This window comes from Bombina bombina, chromosome 3 (assembly GCF_027579735.1).
Source record: "Bombina bombina isolate aBomBom1 chromosome 3, aBomBom1.pri, whole genome shotgun sequence".
Classification (NCBI taxonomy): domain Eukaryota; kingdom Metazoa; phylum Chordata; class Amphibia; order Anura; family Bombinatoridae; genus Bombina; species Bombina bombina.
This window is the reverse complement of record NC_069501.1, coordinates 588,665,235-588,681,030: the sequence shown is the minus strand read 5'-3', so window position 1 is coordinate 588,681,030 and position 15,796 is coordinate 588,665,235. Positions and strand designations below refer to the sequence as shown.

The 15,796-nt window shown below is 35.9% G+C and overlaps 1 protein-coding gene across 1 annotated transcript in view; it reads right to left on the bottom strand.

Moving 5' to 3' along the window:
- The window catches only part of UTP11 (UTP11 small subunit processome component), a 22,484-nt gene extending 7,010 nt beyond the window's left edge, over positions 1 to 15,474 (bottom strand). Inside the window, exons 1-6 of the mRNA XM_053704791.1 lie at positions 15,346 to 15,474; positions 10,732 to 10,793; positions 8,495 to 8,597; positions 6,113 to 6,226; positions 5,901 to 5,994; positions 1,392 to 1,522 (exon numbers count right to left, since the gene is read on the bottom strand). Coding sequence (XP_053560766.1) covers positions 1,392 to 1,522; positions 5,901 to 5,994; positions 6,113 to 6,226; positions 8,495 to 8,597; positions 10,732 to 10,793; positions 15,346 to 15,408 — 567 coding nt within the window. The 5' untranslated portion in view covers positions 15,409 to 15,474. The remainder of the gene's footprint in view (positions 1 to 1,391; positions 1,523 to 5,900; positions 5,995 to 6,112; positions 6,227 to 8,494; positions 8,598 to 10,731; positions 10,794 to 15,345) is intronic.
- Positions 15,475 to 15,796: the final 322 nt, after the last annotated feature.

Below are 15,796 nucleotides of genomic sequence, written 5' to 3'. Positions count from 1 at the left end.
TACACTTCTTCACTGGGTAAACTTATTAACAGCTACGGCTTCAGCTATCACCTCTATTCTGATAATACCCAGATCTACCTTTCCACCCCTGCACTCTCTCTTTCTGTCAACTCTCACATCAGCGACTGCTTATCTGGCATTTTCTCCTGGATGGCCTCTCACCACCTAAAAATAAATATGTCCAAGACCGAACTACTTCTAATTCCCCCCTCTAGCTCCACTCCAGTCTCTAATTTTTCTATCACTGTTGGCGGCACCACTACCTCACCATCACCCCAAGTCCGCTGCCTCCGAGTCACTCTTGACTCAAATCTGTCCTTCATTCCCCACATCCAACTGCTCTCTTCATCCTGCCGCAACAACCTACGCAATATCTCCAAAATTCATCCGTTTCTGAGTGCTGAAACTACTGAACAGCTCATCCACTCCCTGGTAATTTCCAGACTTGACTACTTTAACAACTTACTAACTGGCCTCCCTCTCTCCCGCCTCTCTCCCCTCCAATCCATCCTAAATGCATCTGCCAGGCTAATCCACCTCTCTCGACGCTCTGTTTCTGCTGCACCTCTCTGCGAGTCCCTTCACTGGCTCCCCATTCACAACAGAGTTAAATTCAAAATTCTCACCCTGAACTACAAAGCCCTCACCACCTGCCCCACCCTACCTGTCCTCACTCATCAACAAATATACTCCTGCCCGTCCCCTAAGATCCAACAACGACCTGCTTCTTGCGTCCTCTACCATCACCTCCTCTCATTCTAGACTACAAGACTTCTCTCATGCGGCACCAACCCTCTGGAACGCACTTTCTCGAGATGTCAGACTTGCCCCTAACCTCTCCTCCTTTAAACGTTCCCTAAAGACCTTTCTGTTCAGGGAAGCTTATCACCCGACTTATCAACAAACTAACTTCAATTAACTAACAGTTGCCCTCTATCTCCTCACTAATATCATTCTCACCTCTGCAGTCCCCACCTCCTGTTTCCATCCTCCTACCCATCTAGATTGTAAGTTCCCATGGGAATAGGGCCCTCAATTCCCCTGTATTTGTCTGTAAAATGTTGTGTCTTATCGTATTGTTTCTCCATTGTACTGTTATCCTTGATCCTTGTACCCATGGGCAGCGCTGCAGAATCTGTCGGTGCTTTATAAATAAAGAATATATATATATATATATATATATATATATATATATATATATATATATACATATACATATATATATATATACATATACATATATATATATATATATATATATATATATATATACATACATATATACATACATATATATACACACACACACACATATATATATATATATATATATACACATATACACACATACACACACATATACACATACATACATACACAAGCACACATACTTTTAAGTGATTGGTGTCTATGAATCCTTTTACAGCTTCTTTGTGCAGGGTCTCCAGGGTAGGTCTGTTGTACACTCGGTCAACAAGCTCAGGAGCAGTATTCAGATGGTCTGCCAGATTAAACTCCCGTACTGAAAAAGACAAATGCATTCAGAATTATAGGATAGGCTTGCTAAGCAGAAGCTACAGTAAAATATAGCATGTAAACAAATGTCTTCATATATTTTCTTTTTATAAAAGTAAATATCCCAAATAATCCAACTCATCAGCATAGATTTGTTCCTAGCTTTAATTTCTTAACACCATACAGTAGAATAATTCAGCCCTGCATGCACAATGATGGACTCTAGTTAGTGGGGAGAAATAGAAATATTGTAATCTTGTTTTAGGACAGGGAAGAGGTTCTCTTATGGCCAACCATAGAAAATCTTGGTAAATACATAGGGTGGCTTTTTAAAAATTTGCCTGATCAAACAACAAAGATACTAGGAACAAAAAAATTAAAAAGGGACATAAATACCAAACTTAAACATACATGATTCAGATTGAATATGCAGTTTTAAAAACTTTCCAATCTACTACCATTATCACATTGTCTTTTTATATACACACTTTCTAAAGCACCAGACAAGTTACTTCCCTTAGCTAAACATTTAATTGAAAAGCACACACATAATACAGTCTTGTAGGTGGACAATTGTAGAAAAAGTCTTCCTCTCTGTTAGAGGTGGGGATTTAGACAGAGTTTTAAGCAAAAGAAAAGTATATTGGGGGGGGGGGGGGGGGGGGGGGGTTAATTCCAGATTTGATTTAATCAATTACTGGCAATAGTCATCTCCAACACAAATCAATTAAGTCCCTACATATAATCTAAAAATTACAGCCTAACATAGATATTGTGAACATAAGTTGTCCGATTGATCTTAAGAAAGCAAAACAATATTTTCGAGCATCCGTTTTATCCCTAACTAGATAGGGTGGTCTTTTGGCCTGATGTATGGGATTCCTTTCTCTTTGTGATTTACCATGTGATATTTCTGTTCCCAATTAGAATAGAAAATATATATAATAGCAAATATAAATATATTGGACTGGTTCTATTCTTAATAAAATCTATCTTACTCTGGTTTACATCTATAAGTATCAGTAAGAATAATGCTTTACATATATTTAAATTAAACGTTTTGGGGGTTTTTACCCCACCCCTTGCAATCTCTATTCTTACATTCATGGTGCTATTTAAGCATACATTTAACACATTTAGAATATAGCATTAACATTTTGTAATCTTATTTATTTACAGCCAGAGTTCCCTATACCAGCGGTCGTCAACCAGTGGTCCATGGACCACTGGTGGTCCCCAAGAAGATGTAGGTGGTCCTTGACACCATCAAGCAGGAACTAATCTACTCTGATAGTGTCACCCTCGTCTCGCTGCAACTCCCTACAGTGCCTCTCCCTACGCACGTTGCATAGTACTGCGCAACTGCCTCTCTGTTTCCAGCTAAAAAGTTGGCACTCACCCTTCATCTGTCATTTGGAAGTATTCTCTCAGTTCTGTCATTTAATTAGTTAATTCCAAATAATAATTCTTAAAAATGTGTAAATATATACATCATGTAAACGTAGGTATGGTTATACTAGTTATGTACAGTATGTGTGTGTATATATATATATATATATATATATATATATATATATATATATACACACACACTGTATACACATATATACACTGTATATATACTGTTATACCTCACTTTACAGCGCTTTGTGGAGCTGAAGTTCAACCTCCAAGGATTTTGAAACAGTGCTGTAATCATCGTGAGATTGCGAGAAAAGTGACTGGCACCATTTTGTTATGCCCAGTTCATTCTGTTTACAGTATTGCAGTGCAATTTGTGTCTCAGTGTTATAGTCTGGCAAATTTTACTACAGTAATTGTCACTATTTTACAGGTACAGTATTTATTGAATACTAATTGAATACTGTGCTGTGCTAGTGTTAAACTAAACTTCGTACTATTGCACCCCTAATATATGTTAGTTCAAACATGTTTTCAAGTTTTTAAACACACTGGCAAGTGAACAGAAAGCTAAAACCGCCTTGTTTTACTTTAAGGCGGTTTTCACTTTACAGCGGGGCTCCGGTCCCTAACCCGCTGTATGAGCTCAGCGGAGTATACCTGTATACACATTATAGAGGTTTGTACATTTAAAAAAAAAAAATCATGTTAGTGGTCCACGGGATTCAAAATTATGAGTTTAGTGGTCCCTGAGGTCCTAAAGGTTGGCGACCCCTGCCCTATACCATTATACAGATGTAACTGATCACAATGAAATGGTTAATATAATGTTTGGTGCTGACTCAATTGTTTTAAATAAACTAATTAACCTATGTGTATATAATAAGGCTGTTAAGACAGAGCAACCATAGGTCTATGAGTACGGCTCTGATGAGCTGAAACGCGTCAGTCTTGGTTGTTTCTGTCAGCACTTTTACCCTGGACTACCCTGGCTTGCATGCCGTTGCTTTTATTTTTGGATATATAAACTTTCTTGTTTTACTGGAATACCGTCTGGATACCTCTTCCTTTGCTTTTTTGCAGTCTTTTTTATATACACACACTTTCTAAAGCACCAGCTCCTACTGAGCATGTGCACAAGTTCACAGGGTATACGTATACTAGTCAGTGATTGGCTGATGTCTCTCAAATAGGAGGGAGGGGGGGAAATTGCCAGAAAAAAAAATAAAAAATCTAATTCTTATGTGAAATTCAGATTAAGTGTTATTGCATTATCTTTTTATTATGCACTTGTTAATTATGCAATTGTACTGTATTTAGCAGAGTACTAGATTTGGATAAAGAGAGACACTGAGTAACTAGAGGCACATGTTGGCTTTGAATACATAAAAGGTTATATATATATATATATATATATATATATATATATATATATATATATATATATATATATATATATATATATATATATATATATATATATACACACACACACTAATGTCCTCAACACTTGTATTTTTGTTGCTTTTTACAGATTTCCATAAAGGGGACATCTCTAACTGTACAAGGTTCATTTTCCAGTATTTTAGTGTATTATAATGTAGATGCTAGTTTACCAACAACAATGTACCAAATAAGTACAGAAAAAAACAAAACACAAGTGGGTGAGCAAAAAGACACACTACAGATAAAAACACAACTACAACTTAATTACCTAACCAATCAGGGGAATTTAAAGGGAAAAGAAACCCAAAAATGTTCTTTCATGATTCGGATAGACAATACAATTTTAACCAACTTTTCAATTTACTTCTATTATTTAATTTGCTTCCTTCTCTTGTTATTCTTTGCTGAAAGATTTATCTAGGTAAGCTCAGGAGCAGTAAAGAACCTAGATTCTAGCTGCTGATTGGTGGCTGCATATATATAACAATTGTCATTGGCTCACCCATGTTTTCAGTTAGAAACCAGAAGTGCATTGCAGCTCCTTCAACAAATAATACAAACAGAATGAAACAAATTAGATAATAGAAGTAAATTAGAAAGTTGTTTAAAATTATATGTTCTACCTAAATCACAAAATATTTTTGGGGGTTTTATGTCCCTTTAATGTAACCCTTCGGGATTAAAAGAAAATCTCCTTTTCCCTCATTGGCTAATTACTTACCAAATGTGAGTTCTTTCAAAAATCTATAAATTAAGGAGCCTTTTCCCACCATGGGCTAAGGTGGACATGACAAATGAATGGCATCCATTGTGTTTGAGGGTGACACGCAAGCATAAACATGGTTTACAAGTATGCTTATGCATTGTGGGGACAAAATGTGCTCCATCTAATTAAAGGTACAGCTTGGTGAATAAACGTCATTTAAATACAGTTTGTTTATAAAATGTGAGTGCTCATTTACTTTAGCATTGATTACAGTTTTCATATATCAAATTTCAGTGTATGTAAGAAAATTATTTTAAAAATATATTTATCCCTTCAAAATGCTTATTCTGAAATGACTAAGCAGATAAAACCATCTCATTCATTCAAATAAGGATTGTTAAAGCTTTCTCCGAGTTTATGTGAATAGACAAATGTGTTTGCTTGCCCCATAACAAGCCAAACTCCTGTTTAAACAAGTCCCTACACAAGAGTTTACTGGAGTTAACACTACATTGGTTCCTTGCCTTTCTAAAGCTATTGAGCCTATCTACCAGCTTCTTTCTTTTTTAAACTGAACAGTACCTGAATCATGAAAAAGTCATTTTTGGGTTTCATGCCCCTTTAAAAAGTTTGTAAAGTACCAATTGGCCTGCTTAAAACAGAATGATTGACGGTTATAAAACTAAAGTCTAGTTTCCATTGAGGTGGTAAAGTTTGGAAACTGGTGGTAACAAATATGCTCCATATACTTCAATTTAGATAAATGTCTTTGTCACCAGTTTCCACATCAATGGAAACTAGGCCTATGTCAGCAACCAAACTGTCCTCTCACCTTCCTTCTTGCTGTCACAGAAAAAAGTATGCTTGTTCCTCTGCTTCTCTTCAGTGTCCAGCAGGTGGAGCTCAGACTTCAGACGCTCAATTTTCTACAATTGCAGAAACATAATCTCTGAATGAAATCCTGATTATTGTATGCTAATATAAAGATGACGAGACACACTGTCCTCTGGCAGTCTACAGATATCTCAGTAATGGGCATCTCACCTTAGCTTCGGACACTCTTTTCATCTCCACATACTTGATGTCTTTAGTTCTCATCACTTTAAGCTGCTCATCAGTGACTTCCTCTGGCTTTTCTTTTATCACATGGACCCCATCCTACAAAAAAAACAAGGACAGCTAAACACAAGTGATATTGTGGGGATGTATTAACTGATACAGAATGTAGGGTTCTCCGGGTGGCATTATAAAGTAGCTGGGTGGGGCAGTTTAATACTTTGCAATACCCTAACATTTTCTGTTATTTATAAATGCTACTTAAAGCGATGGTAAACTTTAAAGGTTTTAAAATCAGGTCCGGAATCTAAGCAATATTTTAGATTGACTATAATTGATCACTTCTAATGAAGATGCACTGTAATTTACTTTTTAATCTAGCCATGACATTCTAATCCCCCGGACTCTGGCTTCCCACTTCAAAACTATTTTTTTGGGTGAACTGTTCTCCAATTGGGGCTCTAGCTACAAAAAAAGCACCAATTGGAGAACAGTTCAAACCGTTAGCTCACCAAAAAATTAGTTTTGAAGTGGGCGGCCAGAGCATGGGATATTAGAATGGCACAGCTAAATTTAAAAGTAAATTATAGCATATCTTCATCAGAAGTGATCAATTAAAGCCATCTAAATTATCGCTTAGATTCCAGATCTGATTTTAAAACATGTAGAATTTGCCATCACTTTAAGCTAAAGAACACAACTGCATTATTTTACATAAAATGATTTAATGATAAGTAGTGCAAAAAACATTAAAACAAAATCAGTAAAATCAGCTCATTAAATGGTTCCCGTGGAGAACACTGCAATGTGCATTGTGACAGTCAAGTCAAAATTAAACGTTCAGGATTCAGATAGGGTATGCAAATTTTAGACAATTTTCCAATTTACTTTTATCATCAAATTTGCTTTGTTCTGCTGGTATTCTTTGTTGAAAGCTAAACATAGTTAGGCTCATATGCCAATTTCTAAGCCCTTGAAGGCCACCACCTCTTATCTCAGTGCATTTTAATGGTTTTCATAGCTAGTTCATGTGTGCCATATAGACAGCATTGTGCTCACTCCTATAGGAGGTACCTAGATGTCAACACTGACTGGCTAAAATGCAATTCTGTCAAAAGAACTGAAATAAGGGGATAATCTACAAAGGCTTAGAAACAAGCTATTATTTGGGCATTATATAAATTATTTCCAGTTCATAACGTACAACATTAACTAGAAAATTACAGTCTGCATTAGTGAATTGTTGTACAAACTGGAAGACTAATTAGAAGAATTCCTTTGAAATAAACTCCTTATTACTCCAGTTCTCATCCATCCGTGTATTTATCTTGCTGAGTTTTGGCCCTGCTTAACATTCTTTTGTGGAGCACTAAAAGACTTCAAACATGTTGCTCAGCTATTTGCAGTTCTGACCCAGTTTAAAAGGGCCAGTCAATGTTCAAATTAATGGTTACTTAATTCTGCACCTAGCGACACCTGCAAAAGAAAAAAAGGATTTTTAAAGATTTAACTCCCCAAACCCGTACTTACTTTACCTTCCCCGCCAGTCTCTTCTGATTCCTTCAACAGCTTGTCAAGGTCGCGTTGTCTAATCACTGAGCAGTCTGTTGTGCCCTTGAACTATATGAAGTGCGCTCCTGTGATGGGTAAAGCAGTTGACAGCTTCACCCAGCACAAGAGCGCGCTACATGTAGTTCAACAGCACGACCTGGTGCGCTGTTATTAGCATGCCCGTGACACACTGTTGAATAAACCAGAAGAGCAGTAGAGACGGTAAGTACGGATTTGGTTAAATATTTAAAATCCTTTTTTCTTTTGCAGGTGTCGCTAGGTTAATGTTACATAATTCTGCACATAGTGCAGAATTAAGTAACATTAGTTTGAACCTAGACTGGCCCTTTAAAGTATGTTCAAGATGTCTCTCTGTGCAACAAAGCTGTGCTACCCAAAAGCTCGTGCTCAGCTGGAGATAGACACACTGTAAATGCCTGCTCTAAATACTAAACCAATGAGACTGGGTAAGTTAGTGAAAAAAATTCCTAGTAGGAACATAAATTTCATAATGTTTTGTAAAAAAATTGAAAAATGTTAGTTGTTTTTTTATTAATAATTGTATTTGGATTGAATAATAAGATTAACCTTCCCATAATGTAAAACTAGAACATAACTAGTTTGCATCTTTTATATTTTTCCAAACCCCTCCTGCTTCCCACAAAAAAAAAAAAAATGACAAAGCAGTGTTATATACCCCAGTGCTCTCTACAGATAATTTTGCCAGCTGGGTGACATTAGGAAGTAGTATTAGTAACAGACACATTTATTACAGTTAGGATATCAACAAGTTGCTCTAACACAGATACACTAGAATACCTGCAGCTTGGATGAGGTCATCTTAAAGTAGAATTCATCTGGATTTTTATCAAGTGCTTTCTTACGTAAGGCATCGAGAGTGTTCCTCTTTTTCCGAAAATCTCTGAATTATTAATGTAGAAAAGCAAACATGAAAACATTTACAAAAAATAGTAATAATTAAAAACAAGAAATACAAGGAAGTATAACAAGTTGACTTTTGTGACTGTTCTCTTATAAACCTAAATAATTGGTTTGGCAAAAAATATTTCAATAAAAGGAAAATGCACGTTGGACAACAACACCTCTATCCTTTGCATGTATTAGTGTCTGGTTAATCATTTTGTACCCTGTCTTAGCGTTGTTTAATTAATCTTGTACAATGTAGTGTATTCCACTGATAGAAACAATAAACATGTTTTTTTTACTTTAATTTATACATTACATATACATTTAAAAAAAAAAGCCAGACAACAAATGAAGTCTTCTAGTAAAGTCCCTACCCCTGCTTAAAATATGTGTTACAGGTGAGTTGATTTGATAATTTTAAAGGGATGGCTTACTAAAAAAATGTTCTCCCCTTTCATTTGTTCCCAATGATCCACTTTACCTGCTTGAGTGTATTAAATTGTTAACAAGTATTTCCATTACCCTTATATTGTTATTTGTAATAGTTGATTTACCCTGTGGTATCCCCACCCATCCTGAAAGTTTTTGGCCTCAAGGCCAAGCTGTGTTAACACAGCCAGTAGAAGAAATTACACTCCCAGTGGGATATTGAAGAGATAAGGTAATAAAATGTTAAAGGACCAGTCAACACATTAGATTTGCATAATCAACAAATGCAATATAACAAGACAATGCAATAGCACTTAGTCTGAACTTCAAATGAGTAGTAGATTTTTTTTATAACAAATTTCAAAGTTATGTATATTTCCACTCCCCTTGTACCATGTGATAGCAATCAGCCAATCACAAATGCATATACGTATAGTCAGTGAATTCTTGCACATGCTCAGTAGGATCTGGTGACTCAAAAAGTGTAAATATAAAAGACTGTGCACATTTTTTTTAATGGAAGTAAATTGGAAAGTTGTTTAAAATTACATGCTGTATCTGAATCATAAAAATGTTATTTAACCTGAGTGTCCCTTTAATTTTCCATTGTTCTCTCCAAGTACTGATGATTGGTTTATAGACAGATATAAGATAAAGAGGCAGGTATATGTATACAATGTGATAAAGTATTGAGATTTGATTATACCTACAATCTCAACCTATTTTATTAGGTTGTGGCTTCAAAACACAAAATCCACAAATTTATATACACAAATAAACCTTAAAAAAACAAATCTCATACAATTTATACTCTGCAGCTGGTAAAAACAGTAATTGGAAACACATTAAGGGAAAAACTATTTTATAGTATACTGTCCCTTTAATGCTAATCTGTGCAAGGAAAATGCTCTGTGAGGTGGTAGAGTTTATGGTCAAACAACAATGATCTTCATATTAACACTGGAGCTGTTATACAGATGATATTAAGTGTTACTTTAACAGGAAGACATGATAATGATGGCTGCATTGATATAATATAGAAGATGTATGACATTCCTTAGAGAAAATGCAATTTGTGTGCACAGTCATTTAGCCATTCACTTTGTTTTCCTTTAAGGGACAGTAAAGGAAAAATTTTCTTTCAGGATTTGATAGAACATGAAATTTTAAACAATTTCACAATTTGCTTCTATTATCAAATGTGCTTTTTTTTTTTTTTTTGTTAAGCATACACATGTAGGCTAAGGCGCAGCAATGCACTACTTGGAGCGAGCTGCCGGTTGGTGGCAACTTCCTAACAGTGTATAGCCTACCTAGGTATGATTTTCATCCAAGGATACCAAGAGAATGAAGCAAAATTGCTGACAGGATTAAATTGGAAAGCTGTTTAAAACTACATGCTCTTTCCCAACCATGAAAGAAAAGAAAATTGGTGTTTCAGGCACTGGCACAATTTTCTGAATCTTAGAATACATTCAGCATATTGAAGGGCCAGTCACATTTTGAATAGACAAATAATTATTTTATGTAATGATAAATGCAATAAAAAAAAATGTTAGAAGAGATAACTGGAATACTGTATGAATTTGTCAAACCCTGCCCGTTCTGTGTGAACTTATTTTAAGATTTATCTTGTGGCCACTGACAAGTGAGATGACTAACAATCCTAAAGCAATAAGATGGGACTAGATATTACATACTCTGCTCGAAGCTTGTAATCCTTCTTCTTTTCCAGAAATCCCAGATTTCTTCGAAAGCCAGGCTAGGACAAAGATATTTTAAACAGTATAAATTAGCATTTCAATAATTCAAGCTATATTAAGTAATGGTATGGACATGACATAGGGGTCCAACACAATTATCAACAAACATTCTTGTATTAATAAAAAACTCAAATTAAGTGGACCATTATAAAAGTATTTTGGGCATTAACCTATTATAACCCAATAATTACTAGCAACCCTCTTTTCTAATTTTGGGTCTATCATTCACATTATTAGTTGGTAATTGCAATACAAATAACAGTTACCTAATATATACAGAATGAGGGGATAGGCATATTCTTTCAAATCAGAGGTCTCAAAGTAGCAAGTGATTTCCATTGTAACAGTGATCATCTGTCTATCAGAGGACTTTTAGGGTACTCTAAATGGGACCTTGGCAACCCATAAATGCACTAAAATGTGGGCAGTAGATATGTTATGCCTACTCATTTATTTTTTGCTTAAAACGCAAGATAGTGCATGAAAACAGAAACTCCTCTAATTTTCAGTTAGCATTTTCTTTTAATTACATTTTGATATTCTGAAAAGGTGAGTAAATGCTAAGGGGTAGATTTATCAAATGGCGGGCGGACATGATTCATAATGACGACAGGTGAAATTTTTGTGCAATGCCGCCCCCTGCACAATCAGCCACTAGCAGGGGGTGTCAATCATTCCGATCGTATCTGATCAGGATGTTTGCAGTCCGCCACGACGGGTTAAGGAGCAGCGGTCTTAAGACCGCCGCTTCTTAAAATTTGTTTCTGGCGAGCCAGAAGGCTCGTGCAGAATGAGCAGCATATGCTGCTTAACGACCAAGGACGTACAGGCACGTCCTACAAAAAACAGTCATTAATGACCAAGGACGTCCTCAGGGATTTCAAGTGGTGGAAGCAATCGTGATCGCATCCAGTGTATTGCAGTGATGCCTCAATATTGAGGCATCGTGCAATACCCTTTTTTAAGCAAACCGATGCAGAGAGAGCCACTCTGTGGCCTTCGAGGGAGGCGGCCCATCGGTGGTGAAGTTCCAGATCCTGTTCCTGCAGTGCACGCGAGTGGGCGGGTGCGCGCGCATGCTACATTAAGTGCTAATGCTATGCATGGGAAGGAGGGAGAGGGAGGGGGAATAAATGTTGGGACGGGTATCTGGGAGGAGGGTAAAGTATTGAGGGAGGACAGCAACACTACAGAAAAATGTTTGTTTGTTTGGGGGGGGGGGGGGGAATCAGGGAGGTTGGGGGCTAAGGGGGAATCCAACACTGCAGAATATATATATATATATATATATATATATATATATATATATATATATATATATAAATGCCTTTTATTTTAGTACTGACAGATATCCTGCCAGTACTTAAGATGGTGGTGACAATTGTGAGGTGCGGGAGGGAGGAGAGCTGTTTGAGAGGGGTTAGGGAGGGATCAGGGGGTGGGATGTGTCAGGTGGAAGGCTGATCTCTAGACTAAAGCTAAAATTAACCCTACAAGCTACCTAATTAACTCCTTCAGTGCTGGGCATAATACAAGTGTGGTGCGCAGCGGCAATTAGCGACCTTCTAATTGCCAAAAAGCAATGCCAAAGCCATATATGTCTGCTATTTCTGAACAACGGGGATCCTGAGAAGCATTTACAGCCATTTGTGCCATAATTGCACAAGCTGTTTGTAAATAATTTCAGTGAGAAACCTAGTTTGTGAAAAAGTTATAGGGACACTGAACCCAAATTTTTTATTTCATGATTCAGATAGAGCATGCAATTTTAAGCAACTTTCTAATTTACTCCTATTATCAAATTTTCTTCGTTCTCTTGCTATCTTTATTTGAAAAAGAAGGCATCTAGGCTTTTTTGGGTTCAGAACTCTGGACAGCACTTTTTTATTGGTGGATGAATTTGTCCACCAATCAGCAAGAACAACTCAGGTTGTTCACCAAAAATGGACCGGCATTTAAACTTACATTTCAAATAAAGATACCAAGAGAATGAAGAAATTTGATAATAGGAATAAATTAGAAAGTTGCTTAAAATGTCATGCTCTATCTGAATCATGAAGGAAAAAATTTGGGTTCAGTGTCCCTTTAAGGATTTTTTTTTTTTTTATTTGATCGCATTTGGCGGTGAAATGGTAGCATGAAATATACCAAAATGGGCCTAAATCAAAACTTTGGGTTGTCTAAAAAAATGGTTTGGAAATAGCAAAGTGCTACTTGTACTTATTGCCCTATAACTTGCAAAAAAAGCAAACAACATGTAAACATTGGGTATTTCTAAACTCAGGAAAAAATTTAGAAACTATTTAGCATGGGTGTTTTTTGGTGGTTGTAGATGTGTAACACATTTTGCGGGTCAAAGTTAGAAAAGGGGTGTTTTTTCATTATATTTTATAACAAAATTTATAGTAAATTATAAGATATGATTAAAATAATGGTATCTTTAGAAAGTCCATTTAATGGCGAGAAAAACTGTATATAATATGTACAGTAAATGAGTAAGAGAAAAATTAAAGCTAAACACAAACACCCGCAGAAATGTAAAAATAGCCCTAGTCCTTAAAGGAACAGTATACTATAAAAGTGTTTTTCCCTGAATTTTCCAATTACTTTTTTACCAGCTGCAGAGTATAAAATGTATGAGATTTGTTTAAGACTTATTTGTGTATATGAATTAGCTGATTTTGTGTTTTGAAGCCACAACCTAATAAAATGGGTTGAGCTTGTAGGTATGATCAGATCTCATTACTTTATCACATTGTGTACATATACCTGCTTCTTTATCTTATATCTGTCCATAAACCAATCACCAATACGTGGAGAGAACAATGGAAAATTAACATTTTATTACCTTATCTCTTCTATAACCCACTGAGAGTGTAATTTCTTCTACTGGCTGTGTTTACACAGCTTGGCCTAGAGGCCAAAAACTTTTAGAATAGATGGGGATACCACAGGCTATATAAACTAATTCAAATGCCAATATAAGGGAAATGGAAATACTTGTAAACAATTTAATACACTCCAGCAGGTAAAGTGGATCAATGGGAACAAATTAAAGGGGAGAAATTTTTGGCGTAAACTGTCCCTTTAACAGTAAGAATATTGAAAAATGGTCTGGTCACTAAGGGGTTAATAAATTAACCCCCTGAATGTGGAACAATAAAGTGTGGGGTTTTTTTTTTTAAATAGTTAGGAATGAATAATTCTGTATGGCAGCTTTTTGCAGTTTTGTGCTATTTCTGCTAACTTATTTTTTTTCTCTAAAAGTACTTGATCTGCTTTAAAGATCAATGATTGATTTGTGTGGATGAGGAAAAGGTTTGAAAGCCAGTGGTATAAGGGTATGAAATAGCTCAATACTGAAGAGGATAAAATAATTATTAAACAGATATTAGAACCATATTGTTTAAACATGTTTCCTCAAAGTTTATGATTTCTGCCTCAAACTCAACAATTACTGCTGCCGAAGTGCATCATACATTTACAGTGATTTACATAAAAAAAGAAGAATAAAAACAACTTTAAGATAATTAAATTTGAGGAACATTGTTTTTGCTCTTACATTGAAAATTTGCATTTGCAAGTTATAAATTGTTAAAACAAATCTTTAACAAAAATGCATTTACATCTAACGTGCTACAAAGTGCTCAGAGTAAATATAATTTGCAGTGAGTTACGGGTTCCCAATTTGTCATTTTTTTCTACAAATAACCCCTTTACCTTTATTTTTTGGTGTAAAATAGATTATCTGCCTGTTAAAACCACCACATACCCTGAAAATCTCAATACTGGTGTAGTTGGTTAGAAATGCTAAGTAAACAAGAGTCAGCAGAAATCTAAGAGTTTACAGTCCATTTGAAAGAGTGTCCTGTAGCAACTTTGAATACAGTTAACTCTTATCCGTTTGCACATGCATTTTGTCACTTTGGGCTGGATTTATCAAGCGTCGGCAGACAGGGGCGTACATATGCGCCCCTGTCCGCCTCAAGAATGCTATTTTGTGCACTTGTGCAACGCTGTCCCCTGCCCGGGCACAGCCAAATATAGTCAGCAGAAGGAATTACACTACTAGTGGGAAATAGGGGATATAAGTTATAAAATGCTAATGTTCAATTGCTCTCTCCAGTTATTAGGCTTTAGTATGCCAACAGAGATAATATAAGGAAGCATGTGTGTAATGAAAGTGATACATTAAGGAGGAGATCTAATTTCCCTGCAAGTTCGTCCCATTTTAATTGGCTGTGGCATCAAAGAACAAAACAAGCTATTTAATATACAACAATAAACATAAAAGAGCAATTTCACACATATGTTATACTCTGCTGCTGGTATAAGTAATTGGAAACACATTAAAGGGCAAGCAATTTTACAGTACACTGTCCCTTTCAGTGAATTACCACAAGGTAACAGAGTAATGTTCCTATTTACACTTTCTTTCGTCATGCTTGTTAAATAGTTTTGTTATTTGGTTTTTGTGCTTCACCGTATTGATTTATTATTATCAGTTGGTTATTTCTTATTTTATTTTATTAGTTTATCGTTAATTCTCACCTGAGACCGCTCCTTGTGCTCCCTTTGCCCGGATTTTAACGCTTTCTTAAAAGAGGCAGACATGCTTGGCTACTGAAACAGCTCCCCGTGAGCACACACTGCAAGCACTTCCGGTGCCTGACACGCAGCAGTGCAATTCAATACACGCAGGGTTTGCGGATTTGCGTTCCACAAATCACTTCCGCTTCCTGCACCGTTCAAGCGTTTTGCAGTGAGATTGAGATAGACGACCAAATTGCCTTGCTGGGTGGATTTTAAACACATGGAAACATATTACTATATGAGTTTATCAAATCGTGTTTTATAAAGTTCAGGGTTTGCATACATTTTATTTTGTGATTATGTACATTTTTAGTAAATGTTACCCTTCAATATTTTTTTTTTATTATAAATTAAAGCATAGTAACAAAATAGTTAAATGTTGTAAGTGCCAGGAGTCACGAAACAATAT